At 46.8% G+C, this 20,383-nt stretch overlaps 1 protein-coding gene across 1 annotated transcript; it reads left to right on the top strand.

Moving 5' to 3' along the window:
• The first annotated feature begins 1,988 nt into the window (after window positions 1–1,988).
• Window positions 1,989–19,860, top strand: MEDAG (mesenteric estrogen dependent adipogenesis). Its single transcript, XM_081083594.1, has 5 exons — window positions 1,989–2,310; window positions 11,211–11,320; window positions 14,006–14,118; window positions 14,734–15,019; window positions 17,914–19,860. Exons 1-5 carry the CDS (start codon window positions 2,030–2,032, stop codon window positions 18,036–18,038), a joined length of 915 nt encoding a protein of 304 aa, XP_080939720.1. The 5' UTR covers window positions 1,989–2,029; the 3' UTR covers window positions 18,039–19,860.
• The last annotated feature ends 523 nt before the right edge of the window (window positions 19,861–20,383 follow it).

The following is a 20,383-nucleotide window of genomic DNA, read 5'->3' as shown; positions in this document are numbered from 1 at the left end:
AACCAAAGGTATCTATCTAAACTCAGGTATAATTTCTTCAAAACATTAAAAAAACTTCCCCACTTCCTTCCTTCAAAACATTCAAAACCTTCCCATTGCTTTAGAATCCAAACTCTTAGCTCAGAAGGCCTCTCATAGTCCGGCTCCAACTTCCCTTTCTGGTCTCATGTCATCTCTCACCCCAAATAGGCCTGGTATGCTTTAGTCATATAACATTCTCCACTCTTCCTCAAATAGATCATACCTTCTCTCTTAACACAGATTGGTCTAGAATCTTCTCTCCCAGTTTCCTGTTGATGGTGCTCCTTCACCTGGGAACTCCTTCCCTGTTCAGAGTCCAGCGCATTGAGAAGCATTTCTGGGGCCTCTCCCGGGTAGTAGCCACCACTGTCTTGACCTTACTTTCAAAGTACTTAGTTTGTACATCTATTATATCACTCATCTTGACCAGGTTCTTTGTTTTGTTGTTGTTGTTGGTTCTTTCAGAGCTTAAGATGCTGCCTGATGCACAGCAGTGAGCATGTCAATGTTTGGGCGGAGAACCACCACCTGTGTGGGGTTGCTGGTCTAAGGCATGGTACCACATCTCTCCCTGTGAATGCAGCCCCAGCCCAAGGTCCTGCCTCTGGCCTCAGCCCTCCTCACACCCATCCTCTGTGCAGTGGTCAGGCTTCACTTCACCAAAGAATCCTCTTGGATGCTGGTTTCACAGGCAGGTTCCCCCTTCTTCTCTGTAAAAGATTGATCGATTGTGGTCAATGCATGTTGGTTGATTTAGATTTGTTCAGAGAAGCCCGGATTGAGCTTGAGGCTGAGGGACCCAGGTCAGGAAGAAGGACTGGTGAATGGAGTTCATTGATATTCTGGGATTTAAGTGAGATATGATAGGACTCTTCATTGGACTTGATTAAGTCTCTGAATGGGCCCATGATGGGCATACACAAAGACTGATGAAAGCTACTCTCTAAGTTGTACTCAACTTTTAGGAGCTAGCTTAGAGTTCTAAATTATAGGGCTTCGGGAATCTGCTGCTCAGCTCCTCAGAACTTGGCGGGATTCTCCTCGCATTAATTCAGGGACCTCCCCAGCAATGCTTTTCACTCAGTGCTGTGGTGGCTGGAATGCTTGTCCCCCCATTAGATTGTAAGTTGGGCAAGGTCAGGGCTTGTGTTTATTTCCACTCTTCTCAGAATTTAGTCGGTTATCTGGCTCCTAGTAGATGTTTCGGAAATAGTTGTCATGAAACTAAATAGTCTTTCCATACCCCAGGAAATCAAGCCATTGGGTGTGTCTGCAGAATGGGCACTCAACTTTCTGTAGGCTGACTGAAGAAATGAAGTTGTTGGGGACTCGCGGAGGCAGTCAGCCGGGAGCCCTGCTGGCCCCCTCCATCCTCCCTGCTGGGCCGGCTCCCCGCCTGCGACCCCGCGCAGAGAAGCGCACAGGGGGTTCACAGAGGCTTCATGAAAAAGGGACGTGACGATCTGTGGGCTCTGTACCAGGAGGGAAATGCAGGGTAAGGGCCAGTGAGAGGAAATGAATGAATAAATGAATAAATAAATCACAGCTGAGAAGGGAACAAAGTCCCATAAAATCTAACCCAGGTCGGAGAGCAGGCGAAGGGCGCGTTTCCTCCACTTGCACGCTCGGGTGCGGCGTCTGGGGCTTGGGTGGGTGCTGGCCCTTCCCGCCCACCAAGCGCCGACCCGGCTCCAGGGCCCCGGTCCCCACCCCGCCGCCGGTGTCCTCCCAGCCCCCGGTGAGGAGTTGCGGACCCGGGGCCGGCGCCCGGGAGGCGGGTGAGTAAGCGTTGGCGGCCGGCCGGCGGTGGGGCGGGAGCGCGCCAGCTGAGTGGTGCGCACTCGGGCCGGAGCCTGGGGTCGCGCCCGCGGCCGGGCGGGCGGGGCGGCGCTGAGGGCGATAAAAAGGCCGCGCGGCGCCCGCGCCGTCTCCTCTCCGCTCCGGGCTGCAGCGCTCCTCACGGGTGGGCGGCACCGGGAGGGCGGACCGGGACCTCCGGGGCGGCGGGATGGCGGCGGCGGCGACGTGTGCACCCCCGGCCAGGCCCAGCCTGACATCCATCTCGTCGGGGGAGCTGCGCAGCTTGTGGACGTGCGACTGCGAGCTGGCCCTGCTGCCCTTGGCCCAGCTGCTGCGCCTGCTGCCCGGCGCCCTCCAGCTGCGCGGGGACCAGCTCGCCGTGCCCGGGTCCGGGGAGCCGGCTGCCACCAGCGGGGGCTTCAACGTCTTCGGCGATGGTCTTGTGCGCCTGGACGGGCAGCTCTGCCGCCTCGGCCGCTACATAAAGAGGTGGGTGCGCCCCCGCTCCCCCTCGAGGTCCCCGGGAGTCCCCGCTGGCCTCCGCTTCTTGGAGCCGTCACCGGGGCCGCCAGCTCTCCCGCCCGGGCTTTTCTGCCCTGCGCCCACCGCGACATTTGCAGCTGCGCTAGAAGCCGCCCGGGGGAGCACCCAGCTGGCCAGTGATTTTCCCTTTCTGACTCCTTAACTGGGTCAGATGAGCTCAAACTGGGGCACACCCTTCGGGGATGTTTCAGAGGAGAGACTCACATCCTGACTTTAGATTGGTGGGAGGGGGGAGAGAATGCTCAATTTTGTGCACTACGAGCTTTATCCGGTGAGGAGACCCAGTGGAGAGTCGTATAAAAGTTCAGTGTCCCATCTTTTAGTGTTTCAAGTAAATGAATAAATAAATCACAGCTGAGAAGGGAACAAAGTCCCATAAAATCTAATCCAGGGTCCTCTGTGCCATCGTGTGGGCAAAAGTAAGTGTTGTGTGCAAGTGTGCATGTGTCATATTTTTCTGAGAACTGACTGCCTGGAATCGTGCAAGAGCAGCCTAGAGCTTGATTCATAGATGAGTAAGCCCGCCAGCTATTACAAAGCCTTTGCTACTGGGAAAGACAGCAGCACTATGCCACCCCGTGGGTGAGATGCAGCCAAGAAGAGGCAAGCAAGAAAAGACATTTAAAATGCCTTCTTCAAGCTGCTGGGAAAACCTTGCTTTTCCACACAGTGAGAAGGAGGGATTTGAATGCCTGAAAAAACCGCCCCTCAGCAAGAATTTCTCCCTTTCTTAGTGAATAGAAAATCCCAACCCATACGCAGGAATTCCAACCCTGGGAGGAACGGAATTAGAAATCAGATTTGCAGAGATTTAAAAAGAAATTAGCCGTTGCATTTGAGAACGATATGAAAAATAGAAATGCCCAGAATTAGTTGAAGATATAGGTTAGGCTTTTGACAGAGCCAGCACTCCCAGGCTTAGTAAACAGTGCTGCAAATTTTTAAATGATTTTGTAGTCTGGTCATTAAACTCTTGCTGCAAACATCTCCTACATAAAAGAATATAAAACAACAGTGGAACACTGGCAGTTTAGAGTTCAGAGTAAATAATAACCAGGCAACACAGACCAGGGTGCAAACAGTCAGAAATACAAGATTTTTGTCATCTAAGCAATTGTGTGAGGGTTTTGTACTGTGGGAAAGAGCAAGGAGGACCTGAAAATAATTCAGGGACTGGAAGGAACCATCTGTCTTCCTCTCAGGAACACACTATGGCAGGGAAAGTAGGCTTTTGTAACGGGGTGTGCAGTCCTGAAGGATGACTGGGAAGGAACCTAGTGTGAATGGAGAGAGCCCTCCAGAAAGAGAGGGAAGACTGAGTTGTAGGCCACAGTGCAGGTTTGCCCTCATGGATCACGAGGTGGATGCGGTCAGAATTCAGCCTTCCAAAGTTGCTGCTCCTCAGCTTGGCCAAATTTACCCAGTTGTCTTCGGCCTTGGGGCTAGCATACAACTTCCTCTCTCAAAATATTGCTCCAGAGCAGTGATTTATTCCCTCCCTCCCTCCTTCCCCTCCTTTCTTCCTTCCCTTCCTTTCTCCCTCACTTCTTCCTTCAGTAAGTTTTGGCCAGTTTTACTAAAGACACATTTGGCACGATTTGCTTTTTACCCGCCTGTCCTGGCAGACTGCTAAAGGTCACACATCACCTGGTACCAGCCAGTGTGCATAGTCTAGTGTTTCTAGCAGCTGTGCCCAGGTCAATATTTCCAGGGTAGTGGCGAACATCAGTTTTGGCTAACAAGTAGCAGCACTCTATTTGGGACTTCCCCAAGGTTGGGCAGTTGGAGAGGATGACCAGTTTCTCTTTGCCTTGTCTGTCATCTTCAGAGTTGGCTGTACCCCCACACGTACTTTCCACTTTTCATGAGTTGGGGTCTAGAGCTGATGGACTCCAGTGACTTTTTCATCTTTGCAGTCACCATATTCCTGCCATAGGTATGATGGCCCCCACCCAAGAGCAGTTGAGAAGGTGTGTGTGGGGAGGGGGGGGGGGGCGGGGGGGGGGGTAGGGGAACGAGAAAGCAGAGCAATCATCCTTAATCACTTTGGACTGTAGACTTTGGGGGATCAATCACATGTAGACCTTCTCCCCAGAAACAAAGAGACACACCCAATGTTGCTGACCGTTTGGGTAGTTTATGAGATAGTTGAATTCAGTTAAGAATCCTTGCTCTGCTAATTATTTTTTTCCATTGCACAAGTATTTTTGGTTTGGGATAAGCCCACAGTGTAAGCAGGATTTTTTTTCCAGGGCCTCAGAGGTGTGTACTGTGGCTTTCACTAGGTCCTTTTCTGAGGAAACCGAAAAGTTCAGAGCTGCTGACCCTGACATTCCTATGGTTCACTCGCTCAACTTACTGCGGTTTGTTTTCTGATACTTTAACACTTTTCTACATACATACCTGCTAAATAAGCCCAAGGCAACGTAGGGTGATGGGAAGGTTTCCTGATGGCTCTCAGGGCTTTAAAGCTTCTGAGGACCTGCTTTAAAAATATTTGTCCTACTTTGTGGGATTTATGGCAAGATCTTTACTATTATTTTTTCCTTCAAGCTCGGGATTTCTGTTGGTATTACAAACAAAACCTGCTCAAGATACAAGGTACAAATCATCATTAACTATCATACACACACCTTTTTCCTGTAATGCAGCCTCTGAGTGAAGTGTAATGGCAAACGATGGGCAAAGTGGAGCTATAATCCCTGCTTTTCAGTGTTTCCCTAGCATGAGAGGGGCTGCTTGGGCAATAACAATAAGCCCGACAATAATAACAGGGGTCACTAATATTTGCTTGAGTACCAGGAATGGGGCACAATGTCTCACAGCTGTTATTTCACAAAAGTTTATGCAGTCGGCGCTGTTGTGTCCTCTTTGTGCAGTTGAGAAATTAGGATTGGGAGAGGTCAAGTCCTGCAGCTGAATAGGATCCTGGGAAGCATGGAGTCAAGGCTCCTTGCCTAACTATGAACCCGTGTGTTCGGCACACCGCCCAACCCGAAATCTTTCTGCATCACTGTAGAAAGCAGCTTTCTCGTAAGTTTCCTGAATCTACAAAAAAATAACGGAAATTACATTAGCCAGGACTCATCTTGTATAATCAACCTAAAAGCAAAAGTAAGTCCAGTGGTTGTAAAGAAGCCACTAAAAGCAGAGAGGTGACCTGTTCCTGCCTGTGTTCAACCAGCTGTGAGTGATGATAGTCACACTCGCCTGGAGGGCAGCCGCCAGGGGCAGAGAGTGAGGGGTTGAAAGAGGAGGCTCATGGAGTTAACCCTTTGCGGTCGTTTGTCTACTCTCAGCCACCAAAGCTTTTTTACCGTTCCGGTCGTATGTCTGCTCTCAGCCACCACAGCAAGGAACCATACGAATCTTAACTCTATTCATTCATGTATCAGTTCATAATTTCTCTGAAAGCTCTTAAGTGTCTAAGCGACCTTGTCGCGAACCAAAACATTGCCCCGACAAATCGGAGATATCGAAACTCAATATAAACAAACGCGGTCGTTCCACACTCGCCATGCGAAACACCGTGGCGAGTCAGTCGCCTTTTGAGAGTGAAGAAATCGACAAGCTTCGTAGATACTTCGCAGAATTTCAAATAAAGCTTTACAAATTACGTTTAACTGTAATTAGGCATACTCGCTTGTTAAGATATTTCAAAATAATACTCCAAAATGGCAAAAAGAAAGTTACCGAAAGAAGTGTACTGCGAATCTGAAAGTAACGATGAAGAGTTTTATTTTGGCACCTTGAATACTGACTCTGACATAGAAAGTGATAATGTTTGTAGTGATTCTACTAGTGGTGACGTAGTTCCAAAAAAGAATTAATAAATCTTGTTTATCCTTCATAATCTTGCATGGTATGTATCACTGCTCTTTCAATGGAAATTAATTCCGACCAGTACGACACCCATGTCCAAATTTAATACGACCACAAAGGGTTAAAGTAAGGACCCCAAGGCATAGCTGGAACATAGTCAGATTTGTCCTGGGGAAGCCTCACCCCCACCCCACAGTGGAAGTGCTTGGGCTCCCTCTGCCTGCCCAGGCGCACCTCTCAGAAGTGACCTTGACTGAGGCCAGGAGGTGTGGAAGCAGTGACAGCTCCACATACAGAGGGCAGCATGGTTACCCTTGCTGCGGCTGAACTCAGCAGGCTCCCATCCTGCACTCTTGGCTGGTCTTCGGCTTTGGTTCCCATGTTTGAGTTTTGGCTTTGGCGATTTGCCCAGTTCAGCAACCCCTTCACAGGGCACCGAGCGATACTGATGAAGTAATTTTCATTGGGTGTTGAGCTGTGTTTTTATGAGTACAGTCTCAAGCACATGTAGACGGGCAGGAGGGCCAGCACCCAGATGGCCTTGGTTGGAATCCTGGTTCTGCACTTACTGCCTCAGTGACTTGGGAAAGCTACTTCATCTCCGTGACTCAGTCTCCTCAGCTGTAAAATAGGAATGGTAATTCCTCACTCTTATAGAGTTGCTGTTCAGAGTAAAAATTCATAAAGTGCTTAAAATAACTTTCAGCATATATTGATTACTTAACAAACATTAGCTTTTATATTATTACTAGAGGCCTGGTGCACAAAAATTTGTGCACTCGGGGGGAAGGGGAATCCCTCAGCCTGGCCTGTGCCCTCTCGCAGTCTGGGACCCCTCGGGAGATAACGACCTGCTGGCTTAGGCCTGCTCCCGGGTGGCAGAGGGCAGGCCCAATCCCTAGGTGCAGCGCCTGGTCAGGCTTAGAGCAGGGCCGATTGGGGAGTTGGGGCGCCGCCCCCTGTCATACACAGAGCAGGGCTATCGGGAGGTTGTGATGCCACCCTCAGTCACGCTCAGGGTAGGGCCGATTGGGGTGTTGGGGCACCGTCCCCTGTCACACTCAAGGCAGGGTCGATGGGGAGGTTGCGGCGCCACCCCCTGTCACGCACAGAGCAGGGCCAATCCGGGGGTTGGGGCGCTGCCCCCTGTCGTGCACAGAGTAGGGCCCATCAGGGAGGTTGGGGCTCCTTACCCTGTCACGCACAGAGCAGGGTCGATCAGGGGGTTGGGGAGCTCCCCCGTCACGCACAGAGCAGGGCCGATCAGGGGGTTGGGGAGCTTCCCCCTGTCACGCACAGAGCAGGGCCCATCAGGGGGTTGAGGAGCTCCCCCCTGTCACTCACAGAGTAGGGCCGATAGGGGAGTTGGGGCACTGCCCCCTGTCACACACAGAGCAGGGCAGATCAGGGGGTTGGGGCGCCGCCCTCTTTCACCCACAGAGCAGGGCCAATCAGGGGGTTGGGGTGCCGCCACTGTCACACTCAGGGCAGGGCTGATGGGGAGGTTATGGCTCTACCCCGTCACACACACAGCAGGGCCGATCAGGGGGTTGGGGCGCCGCACCCTGTCACACACAGAACCGCAGGGCAATCAGGGGGTTGGGGAGCTCCCCCTATCAGGCACAGAGCAGGGCGGATAGGGAGGTTGTGGCCCCGCCCCCTGTCACACATAGAGCCGCAGGGCGATCAGGGGGTTTGGGCGCTGCCCCCTGTCACGCTGATCCCGGTGCTGGGAGGCATATTACCCTTTTACTATATAGAGAGAGGCCTGGTGCACGGGTGGGGCCGGCTGGTTTGCCCTGAAGGGTGTCCTGGATCAGGGTGGGGGTCTCCACTGGGGTGCCTGGCCAGTCTGGGTGAGGGGATGATGGCTGTTTGCAGCTGGTTACACACCCTTCAGGGTGGGGGTCCCCACTGGGGTGCCTGGCCAGTCTGGGTGAGGGGCTGAGGGCTGTTTTCAGGCTGGTGGGTGACTGAAGCTCCCAACCACTCCTTATTTTCTTATTTTTTTAATCTGGGCCAGCTCTAGCTTTGAGGCTTGGCTCCAGCTCTTAGGCCTCCGCTGCTGAAAGCAGGTTTCTGGCCTTTGTTTACCTTCTGTATTTGAAACAATGTTGCGATCCTGCTGGCTGAACCCTGGCGGACTAAAGCAGGTTTCTGGGGTTTTGTTTAGCTTCTATATTTGTAACATAGTTGCTTAGAGTTGCAGCTCAGAGGCTGGCAGCGGCAGGCGGGGAACGTTGGAGTCCTCCATCACTGAAGCAAGCAAGCCTCATGTTAGCTTTAAGCTGCCTGGCTGCTGGCCGCCATCTTGGCTGGCAGTTAATTTGCATATTGTCCTGATTAGCCAATGGGAAGGGTAGCGGTCATATGCTAATTACCATGTTTCTCTTTTATTAGATAGGATTAAGCAGCCCCCAAAGCCAAGTGCTTCACACACATTATTTAATCTTTTAGCCACTTCATGGATTTCCTTTTTTTAAAATATATTTTTATTGATTTTAGAGAGGAAGGGAGAGGGATAGAGAGATAGAAACATCAATGATGAGACAGAGACATTGATCACCCCCCTGCATGCCCCCTACTGGGGATCGAGCCCACAACCCAGGCATGTGCCTTTGGCCAGAATCAAACCTGGGACCCAGCAGTCCACAGGTTGACACTCTATCCACTGAGCCAAATTAGCCAGGGCACGGATTTCCTTTTGTCAGCTAGATTTTACAGGTGAGTATATGGATCTTGTCAAAGTTAAAAGTCACAGAGATAGAAATCAATTCCAAATCAGATGATTGAAAAGCCTCAAGCCTTTGCTGCCTTCTCTCCTGCCTTCCTTCCTCAGGAGCCTTGTTCTGGACTTCCAGACACACTCTGGTTTACTTCTTGCTTTCAGCTCACCTGAAGCTTGCCACATGCCTACCTAGAGGAGTGGAGGCTGCCACCCCATTGTCCCCAAGGCCTGGCGAAGCCATGACTCCTCCTGGGATCCCTCTCTTCCTCCCGCTTTGCTCACCCATCCGTGGAATGCTGGGCCCAACAGGAGGATCACTTTTCTAGTGTGTGTCTCAACTCAATAAGTGGTTCTGACCCCAGGACTCTCCCACTTTGCTCTTATTTAAGTAACTGGAACATAACCCTGTTGAGAGTGGACACTGAATGTAGAGAACTGAACATTCCTCCAGTATTTGTGTGTTTGAACGATTAACTAGTTTGTAAACCTCTGAGTGGGAGGGACCATGTCTTAGACTAGTGTTTTGCAGACTTTAAGTAAGCATGCTGGTCTCCTGGGGATTGTGTGGTTTTTGTTCTGATTGAATAAACCTGGAGAGGGACCTGGGAATCTGCAGTTTCACATGCTCCCACATGATGCCAGTGCTGCTGGTTCAAGGGCCACACTTTAAGCAACAAGGTCTTAGACAGTTATTGTTTCATATTGAAATGGTGCATCTTCTTATCTGTCTCCTCAGTGGACTATATGCTTCTTAAAAGCAGGACTATTTCTCAAGCGTTCCCCCTCAGCACATCATTGGTGCAAATGTTTATTGCATATATGAATGAATGGATGAATGAATGAATGAATGAATGAATGAATGAATCGTTCTGTGCACTGTCACAGTGTTTCACTGCATTGTGTGTCAATAGTTGGTGAATGAATGAATGGCCATGTGTATCCTCCATTTGTGGCAGAGACAATATAGTGATAAATCTAAAATTTTTTGCTTACTTTTACTACAGTAGGGACAGAAGAAGACTGAGAGGAAGTGAAAGAGAATTTTGATGCGGCTCTGTATAAAGTTATCATGTTAACACTAGAACCACAGGAAGGCCATCCTGCGTACTCCGTAGGGCAGAAGGTTCCTGCAAGCTTTTGCTAGTGTAACATTAAAGCAGTGGTTCTCAGCTTTGGGTCGCGACCCCTTTGGCGGTCGAATGACCCTTTCACAGGGGTCGCCTAACACCATCCTGCATATCAGATATTTACATTACAATTCATAACAGTAGCAACATTACAGTCATGAAGTAGCAACGAAAATAATTTTTTGGTTGGGTCACAACATGAGGAACTGTATTTAAAGGGCTAGAAGGTTGAGAACTACTGCATTAAAGGTTTATGAACTCTTAAGCAATTTCTGGGCCTTCTACAAGAACTGTTATAACATGTGTTTCTCTTTTTCTCTGCTCCCCTCTCTAATATATATATATATATATATATATATATATATATATATATATATATATATGTGTGTGTGTGTGTGTGTGTGTGTGTGTGTGTGTGTGTGTGTGTGGGCACGCACATACAGTGCGATTGAAACTTCGTGGCCCATGTGCACAAGTTGGTATTTTGTGGAAGAGCCACACTCAAGGGGCCAAAGAGCCACATGTGGCTTGCGAGCTGCGGTTTGCTGAGCCGCAGTTTGCCGACCACTGGCCCAGGTCCACATGGCACCTGAGCTTGCGTTTGGTTAGGAAATTAGCCATCTTCTTGAAGGAAGCTAATTTACATTTGAATCTGCCTTTTTATCAACAATGTGGGTAGAGACCTAGAAAGACAGCTGGAAAATATGTAGAGTAGGGAGAGAAAGCTGACATACTGGATGATAGAGAAGGAAGGGAAAATTGTAGACCCACTGGTCATATGGGATGACTGCCCTGGGGAAGACCAGCTAATTCCACTCATTGAGTGTAATTTGTTTTCAATCCAGACAGACATAGAGCTCTAAGAGCTTCAAATGAACTCTTATATCCCTGAATGTGGATGTTTCTGGTCATGATCTGAGAGCCAAGCGCTGGTGTCAGGCCACCCTAGGACCATGGCCACCTTTGGGTTGCAAGTTTATCTCAGCTGATCAGGAGAGAGAGGAGGCTTTATCCATATGTTATAACACATGGTTGCCTCTGCAATGACACATTTTAGGGGACCTCTCTCAAATGGACTAAGGGTGTGGCAGGCACCTGTGCAGACATCCCCTTCCCAACTTAGATGGGCAGGTATATTACATTTGCTGTTATCTCTGCTTTTTTCATAGATATGTGGAACTGACCAACTACTGCGATTATAAAGACTACAGGGAAACTATACTGAGCAAACCAATGCTATTCTTTATTAATGTACAGACCAGAAAAGACATCTCAAAAGGTTGGTATCTAACTGTTTTGGTTTGGTTCTGCCTTGCTGGGCTGTGGACTGTGGCATGCTGATGTCAGAAATTGGGTAGGGGGAAAGCAGAGTGGATGTCGGCTTGTGACAAGGTTGGAGCCGGAAGCCCGGTGTGTCAGGCCATCTGAAGCACAGCACGAGCCTGCAGATCAAACCTCTGCATAAGCCTGGGGCAGTAGCCATCTGTCTGAGTTTTCCTTCATACTTTCTGTCAAGGCAGGAAGTGATTTTATATTCTGAGCCTGCAGGGGTTGCAAAAATGACTGAAATGATGAAGATGAGGGTATGTAATACTGTCTACCACATGGGACACTTAGGTGTTCTGGGTCTGCTCTGGCGTCAGTTGGTACAACAGCTCCACAGGGCTTTTCATTCAAACGGGAACATTTTTGGACACGAAAGGAGGTACTGTGAACAATTCTTCTGGGACTAACTCAGGCAAATTAGGATGCATGGTCATCCTACCTGAGGTACTTGTACTATCTCCATTTTATAGATGACAAAACTAAGATAAAGGAAATAATACCTGTAGATGCTTTTATGTTTCATGCTATGATATTTGAATTTCAGTTTTAGAAATGTCTCTTTATGGTTTCTTCCAAGAAATCAGACTGGCTGTTAACAGCCATATTAACATAAGTTCCAATATGAAAATATCTCAATTTTCCCTTCTTCCTCCTGCCAGAGAGGGGAAATCATGGACATAATGATAGAAATAGGATTTTTTAAATTTATTGCAATACAACATTTTTAAAGTTATTCCAAGGTAACAAGAAAGGATCTACAAGTTCCAAAGAAACTTCTTTAAACATTCAGTCTCATCCAGATTCCTGGAGCTGATGCTCTGCTCATTTCAATCCAGAGTCATTCAGATTTTGTTTCACTTCTTACTTCAGAGTTGGAATGTTCTGGGCAGGAAGGGCCAGAACACACAGTAACTAGCAACACACATAGAGCATCTGAACCCTTGATGTTATTTGGCTTGATGATGGCCATGAATCCAGAGAGTTCTCTAGGGATATAATTCACAGATGTATTAGGTACACCTCCTGGTCCATCTCTCTGAAGGAATTGTAAGAATAAGAGGTCTATCTATTTTAACATTTTAATGAAAGTGCAGGGAGTGGGACAAGGAGGTACTTGTGGGTGGCCTACAAAAGGTACACAGTTTGTAACTATTGTGGAAGAAGGTACAGAAACCCAGTGCTGGTTCATTGTAAGGAAAGCCATGATATAAAGAGAGAGTCTATGCTACAAAAGCTTAAGTAAGATGGTGAAGTTTAAATTGTGAAAATTGTGATTAAGGTAACATGATATCCGGCCCAGCTGCTATCCTAAACTGCACTTTTGTTTAAATTAGAAAAAGCCACCATTAACTCAAGACAATTTACTAATTCTTCCCAGAATTTTTCATAATAAATACACAAATAGGTTTGTGACTGTGAATAGTCTCCTTCAGATTGTGCAGTGAACAACCTATGCAATCAGTATTGCTGTGAAGTATGCCGTCCCTGAGAATGCACAAAGGTCCTGGTTTGCTTTGTGTAAAAGTTAATTTAAGGTATAAAATAGCTTGCTTGTTTTACTTGTTTTGTTATGTCTGATCTTAAAGAGGATATATCTAAAATGCCCAAAAATAATTTAGGAGAAAGACAGGGGTAGGAAAATTAAGATGAATAAGGTGAGTGCAAAGGTTAGTTCAAAATGTGTTCCTCAAGGATGTAACATGTGCTATTGGTGGGCCACAGGTTTAATGCTCAAAGCCAAGGAAAAATGTTGAGTTCTCAAAATTACCTAATGGCTGGCCCATGCTGTTTAAACAGAGGCTGGCAATCTATGTTATGTATCTCCCTAGAAAAAGCACTTCAGTAATTAAGGGGTTTCTGGAGATTGAAAAGTTAAGGGGTTGTTGGTTAATAGTATTTCAAATTTACTAATGAGTAGACAATCTTCCTTTTGCTTAGATTATATAGAATTGGATAGAATTGGATTTAAGAGATTACAAAAACAAAAATAACAACAACAACAACAACAACAACAAAAAACAAGACAAACAACAATAACAAAACTTAACTGTGCCAGGACACAGACATGATGTAATTTAAGCAATGGGAGGGACTTCTTCCCACTGGGGATTGTTTGGGCACAGAAGAGAGTCCTTCTCAAATTGCTTTGATTCGTAGCATCCTAGACCAGCCCTTTGGCAGAATGAAAGTCCCTGGGGAAGAAGGGTTTAGGGGAGGGGGAGACATGGGGCAGCCTTCTTTCCTGGACTTGGCTGATGTTTTGCTTTGCAAATGACAACATGTCTGCGACAGTCAGGTCGCTATCTAAATATCCAGCAAGGCAGTGACAGGGACACTAGTCATCCCGCGTTTCCCACTTCAGCTCCCTGTGCTGCATACTAACATGGAGGCTCAGTTTCTGATAATGACGATTTCCCAGACAGAAGTGACAAAGTGCAGCCCAAGGAGGCCTGCTTCCTTCTCGTCTGCAAAATTCTCTGAATGTTTCTAAAAATCTGGTGAGGCTTTGCAGTGAGCGGGGCTAAAAATGAATAAAATCTGCAAGTAAGGTGGGAATCACTGCTTTGTCCAACACTAAGAAGTATGTTATGCCACACATGCACACTTCTTTTTTTGAATTCTGCTTCCAAATTTCTAGAAAGAACATATGCCTTCCTTGTGAACACAAGGCACCCCAAGATAAGACGACAGATAGAGCAAGGGATGGATATGGTCATTTCCTCAGTGATTGGAGAAAGCTACCGGCTCCAGGTGAGTGTTAGCCTGTCTGAATCCAGGACTGAGGCCACACAGGGAGGGGTTCGAGCACTTCATGTAGGGCCAAGTCCCTAGAGCCCAGCTATAACTTAGCTGTGTCCAGACATAGATGTTTTCTATTGCTTCATAATCACTACAAATACAATGAGCAGAGTTTGTAGCAACTTATTAGAAATGGGATAATAATGAATGTCAGTTTGACCAAGCACTTCAAGGTCTGTAGATGTAATATGATTCAAATACAAATGTTTGTTTTGAAAAAGTTAAGGCAATGGTTGAACATCAACCTATGAACCAGGAGGTCACTGTTCAATTCCCAGTAAGGGCACATGCCTGGGTTGCAGGCTTGATCCCCAGTAGGGGGCATGCAGGAGGCAGCCAATCAATGGTTCTCTCTCATCATTGATGTTTTTATCTCCCTCTCCCTTCCTCTCTGAAATCATTTTTAAAAAGTTAAGGCAACTGTTTAAAATTTAATCTGCCAGAATGAAAGAAAAATAAGAGGTGTGACATTTTGGACATTTGGGCAGTTGTTAGTAATAAAGAATTCTAGGATATAGCATTATCATTATATGCATGAAATTCATCAAATTTGTCTCTCTCTTTCAGTTTGATTTTCAAGAAGCAGTAAAGAATTTTTTCCCTCCGGGAAATGAGGTGGTTAATGGAGAAAATTTGAGCTTTGCCTATGAATTCAAAGCTGACGCATTATTTGATTTCTTCTATTGGTTTGGGCTCAGCAATTCCACTGTAAAGGTGAATGGAAAAGTTCTGAATTTGTCAAGTACAAGACCAGAAAAGAAGGAGACAATTAAATTATTTCTGGAAAAAATGAGTGAACCATTAATTCGAAGGAGCAGTTTCTCTGACCGAAAATTCAGCGTAACTTCTAGAGGTATGTTAAAAATTCTCATAGTTAAATAAAAGGATAGAATAGTATAATGGGAGAGGAGAGTCAATGCCTGGAAAAGATAAGGCCTCTAGACCAGAACTTGGCTAGAGATCCTGGCTAGGCTGCTGATCAACTGAAGGCTGTCTCCATGTCATTCCTTCTTCGCCGACTCCGTCCACACCTTTGGGGACCCCTGGACCTGCTGGGGTTGGACCCCAACACATCCCCAGGTTCCCAGAGGACAGGATTGGGTCTCAGGGAGTGGGGCTGTGTGGGGTTCTTCTTGCCCCTCTTCCCCAGCTCGGTTCCCAAGCTGCCTGGCCTCCAAGCCTTTGTCCAGGCCTTGCGTTCCGCCTGGTGCACCTTTCCCTGCAATACCAGGAGGTAAGACCTCCCACACTGGCGTGGGTCTAGCAGGAATAGAAGCAGCTTTTTGGAGGAGGAAGTGGGGATGGGGTTTGAACCCAGAAGGGTCCTCAACTGGATAAGTCACCTCACTTCCCCCACCGATGAACAATACAAAAGCAAAGCAAACACAGAATGGAACTAACCAGCTTTGGAAGGAGTTAGAAATGGGGCCTGAGGTTGGGAGGGCCCTCGATTGAGTAAGGCACTTTCTTATCCAGCCTCAGTTTCCCCACCCATGAGTATTAGAAAAGCAAAATACTGAACGCTTCACAAGTCTGTGTAGCATTCTTGTGCAAGGGCCTTGCTCATCTTTTCTGTAGCGTCCCAATTTCAGTGCAGTACTGCCGAAGCCAGCATTAGCGAGGGGCCGAACCTAGGGCTATTTACAGGGCATATAAATACTTTCCACTGAGGGCAACCCATCTGGATACGATATTAGTGCAGCACATAACGGGATCTCTCACTGGAGTTGAAACAGTGTTCGTTATTCTCACAAAGCTCAGGTAGCTGCTGGGAGTCTATATATAAAAAAAAAAGATAAGGCCTCTAGATAAAGCGAAAATATAATATATCACATTATTCAGAAAGTAAGAAGTGAGGCATATTTACTACCAAAAAGAAATATAGTGTTAGGCTCCTTAAAGTTTTCTGACATAGTAGTTATATTGTGCAGCACACCCAGAAAATAATTTTAAAATATATTATTAATTTAAATACATATTAATGCTCATTTGAACGTTGTTAACACATTTAAATATTATGAAAGAATGATGCTTTCCTCATGTGCATATTCTGGCAACAGATATGAACAAAGATGTCAGCTGGAGGAGGAGTCTACGTGGTCAATAGCCATCAATTTTACATCAATTAAAATAACTGGCCCTGGCTCATGTGACTCAGTTGACTGGAGCACTGTCCATCCATGTAACAAAAGGTTTCGGGTTCAATTCCAGTCAAGGCACATACCCAGATTATAGGTTCCGCATACATGAGGCAACTGATTGATGTTTCTCTCTCACAACGATATTTCTCTCTCTCCCCGTCCTCCCTCTCTAAAATCAATAAACATATCCTTGGGTGAGGATTAAAAAAAATTGGAAGGGTTCTCCAGAGTTTGTGAGGTCACAGTGAACAAATGACATATTATATGTGGTACATTCTGGTTTTTGATATCTGTGCCTCTTTCCTAGGAGTTGAGGAGACTTGTCAGACTGGTGTGGCTGAGCAGGTGACACCGGCCACACCTTCTCTAGTCAGATCTCTCTGTCCTATGCTAGTTGGGCTATAAAGCAACTTCCTTGAGCCAGGACTTTTGCTGCTAATTCCAACAAACAACCAAAAACAAAACAAACAAACAAACAAACAAAAAACTCCACCAGTCTCTATGTACCTGCAGTTTCAAAAAGTTTGAATGTGAAATGCAGGTCTTCATTAATTGTATTTAATACGGTTGCTTTCTTCCAATGTTTTAGCAAAAATGCTTACTCAAGCTATTTCTTATTTTGGAAGTAGCCCATCTGTCTCTGTTTCTCTCTGTCTCTCCTTCTGCTTCCTCCTCTCCTCATTCCCTCTCTTCCCCCCCTCCCCCAGTATCTGTCTCTCCCTCCTCCTCCTCTCCTCTCCTTTCTCTCCTTCCTTACCCCCTATCCCTCTCTCTTCTCCTTCTCCCCATCTCTCTCCCACTCTCCTCTTTTACGCCTTCCTCCCCCTTTTCTCCCTCCTCCCTCCACGTTGCTTTAGCTTTCTCTGTCTGGGTGTTCCTTGCAAAGATGCCTCTGTACTCTGCTCCTTTGCAGCAGTGTGTGTGTGTGTGTGTGTGTGTGTGTGTGTGTGTGTGTGTATGTTGGGGAGTGTTACCCTGATCTTTTTTGGGGAAAGATGAGCTTTCCTGGTTGTGGCAGTCCGAGGTGCCTGGTCCTTCTTATGACACCCCTCCAGCCTTACCCACTACCATAGCAGCCTGGGTAGGGTTTCACTGTTTGACTGCTGCTCACCCTCTGTCATGTAGGTTGTGCAGGGTGTCCACTGCCATCCTGGGGACAACAGGGGTATGTGAAGTTGGGTGGTGCTTCCTTAAAATTCACTGTGGGCCAGCCCTGGGCCACTTACACTCCAGAGCCATGGGGAAGGGTTCTTCAGGGCTGGCCAGCAAGGTCATGATCATGGCAGAGGGCAGAGCCAAGATGCATCAGTGGCCCAACCTCTGTCCTAGGCTGTCCCAACTTTGGGCCTTTTGGCATCAAGTGAGAAAAGGCTCATGCAACTCACTGCAAAGCTACTCGGGCCCATGGAAAAGCAAATGACAACCCAGGGCCTACTGGGAAACAAAATGTAACCCATCCCTATTGCGCTTTTGAGATTTCTGAGGAAGCCAGGATCCTCTCTTCAGTATTGAAATGGTTCCTTGAGTGTTGTGTGAGTTCTGAGGGCACTGTGGGTTTGCTTCTGTTTTCCAGTGATGGCAATAATGCCTGCTTTACTTCTTTCAGGTTCAGTAGATGACGTTTTTAACTGCAGCCTGTCACCCAGATCATCTTTGACGGAGCCTCTCTTGGCAGAATTACCGTTTCCAAGTGTTCTGGAATCTGAAGAGACACCTAACCAATTTCTCTGATTGGACTGAACATGTCTAGTTCCTTCTACACTCCAGGCCAACTGAAGGTTGAGGGGAGGAGCGGGGAGGTGGGAGGCAGGCCTTCCACCCTCTGGTCCACCCCTCTGCTCCTCCAAGAGAGCGCTCCTCTCACATTTCCCTGGGTGCTGCCTTGCCCTGGCAGGCTCCATGTAGCTGACTTCAGGATGGGAGGGCACTGGCCCCATGGCTGGGTATCCCCGCCTTTGAACACTTCTCCAAAGAGGCAGAGGGACCAGTGGGGTCCTGCCACCCTGAGTGCTTTGTGTAGAACCTTGGCACCCAGGGAGTTTCTTTGGCAGTCTCTGTAGGACCAGTCTGATTTGGGCATTGACCATGATGCTTCATAAGTCACGGTTTGGCCCTCTGCTTGGGACACCCTTGTCTGAACCCGAACTTAGCCAGCACGGTATTAGCTGTGCTGTTCTTTTGCAAACTTGGCTGGCACCTTTCACTGGAAAGCAAATGTATTTCTCATCCTGCCTTAGGAGAACTATTCTAGGTAAGGTTTGCTGGCGATTAGCCAGGTTGGCAGGATGGCAGCCCTGCCACCTGCTGTCTAAAATTTGAACTCCCTTGGCCTCCCTCTTAACAAAGTGGCCGATGTAGAAAGAGGCCAGGTGATGTGCAATGAAACAGTGACAGGGGAAGGATCATGATTATAGCAGTGTCCTCTTTCTATACAGAAATGATATGAAAGCACATTATGTCAGTTGGGTATTATTATTATTATTTACTTTTTTATTGAATTTATGAGGGTGACATCCTATCTAATAAAAGAGTAATATGCATGTTGACGATCACTCCAGCACACAAGATGGGGGTGTCCAGGCCTGCAGGGGAGGGCAGTTAGGGGCAATCGGGCCAGAAGGGGAGCAGTTAGGCATTGATCAGGCTGGCAGGGGAGTGGTTAGGGGCAATCAAGCAGGCAGGCAGATGAGTGATTGGGAGCCAGCAGTCCTGGATTGTGAGAGGGATGTCTGACTGTAGGCCTGATATGGACACAAGATGGCTGGTAGGGGAGGGAAGTTGGGGGCGATCAGGCCTGCAGAGGAGGGCAGTTGGGGGCAACCAGGCCTGCAGGGGAGGACAGTTGGGAATGACCAGACTGGCAGGGGAGGGCATTTCAGGGCGACCAGGCTGGCAACGAAGGGCAGTTAGGGGTGACCAGGTCAGCAGGGGAGTTCAATTGAGGGATGTCTGACTGTAGGCCTGATCCCGGGCTGTCAGACATCCCTCGAGGGGTCCCAGAGTGGAGAGAGTGCAGGCTTGGCTGAGGGATACACAACCCCCATGCACGAATTTCGTGCACCGAGCCTCTAGTTGGTTAATAAAATGATATAGGTTTCAGGTGTACAATTCTAATATACATCATCTCTATATTGTATTGTGTGTTTACCACTCCAAATGAAGTCTCCTTCCATCACCATTTATCCCCCTAATACTAATTGGGTATTTTAAATAAGACTTTAGCAATCCTAACACTAAAAGCAAAATAAAAGAAAGCTACAACATTACCACAATACATTGTTACATCAATCCATTTCTCACCTATAGCTACAATGGAATTCTTCAAAAAGAAAAAAAGACCCTATCTAAATATAAAAGCTGATTGAGTAAATCATTCCATATCCTTATAATGAGAAATACTTATGAATCCTGAGTATAATTTTTCTATCCTTGAAAAAAAGTCCTGGTATTTCAAAAGCATTACCAATTATCTTTTTTTACATTTGAAATGTTATGTACTATCTTTGTGCAATTAAAACTTTCTTATAATTCAACATATAATTGATTAAATTTGTGACTGTGTGTGTGTGTGTGTGTGTGTGTGTGTGTGAGATCTTTCCATTGTGCTTTGTATATTTGCCTGGTATCTTATTAATATGACAAGGAGAATTGTGGTTTTCACAGCCACACTCCAGAGCCTTTTGAAGAGCTGGGCTATGCAGTATTTGGAGAAAAGAAACAAAATTTGATATGATCTTAGTAATAGAAGAGGATAAACAGTTATTATTCAACTCAGTGCCAAATGAGTATTAACAATAAAATGAGTTTTATGCCAGGACAAACAAACCTTGGGTAAATATCAAATATTAAATGCTTTCCACAGAAAAGAAAAACTTTTCACAAAAATTGACAAAGAAGATTTTTTGAGAGTAGCTGAGTTAAGAAAAGCCATCAGTAATCACTCCAGGAACGAACTAAAAGTCTGGAAGTTTTCATTTATAAAAAAAAATTTGTCAACTGTGAACCAAATGCATTAAGTCATTCAATATTCACTCAGCAAAATTTATTGACTTCCTGTAAGGAAATATATACTGTGC

This window comes from Myotis nattereri (assembly GCF_964212035.1).
Source record: "Myotis nattereri genome assembly, chromosome: 2".
Lineage (NCBI taxonomy): Eukaryota > Metazoa > Chordata > Mammalia > Chiroptera > Vespertilionidae > Myotis > Myotis nattereri.
This window is presented reverse-complemented; position numbering and strand designations above follow the sequence as displayed.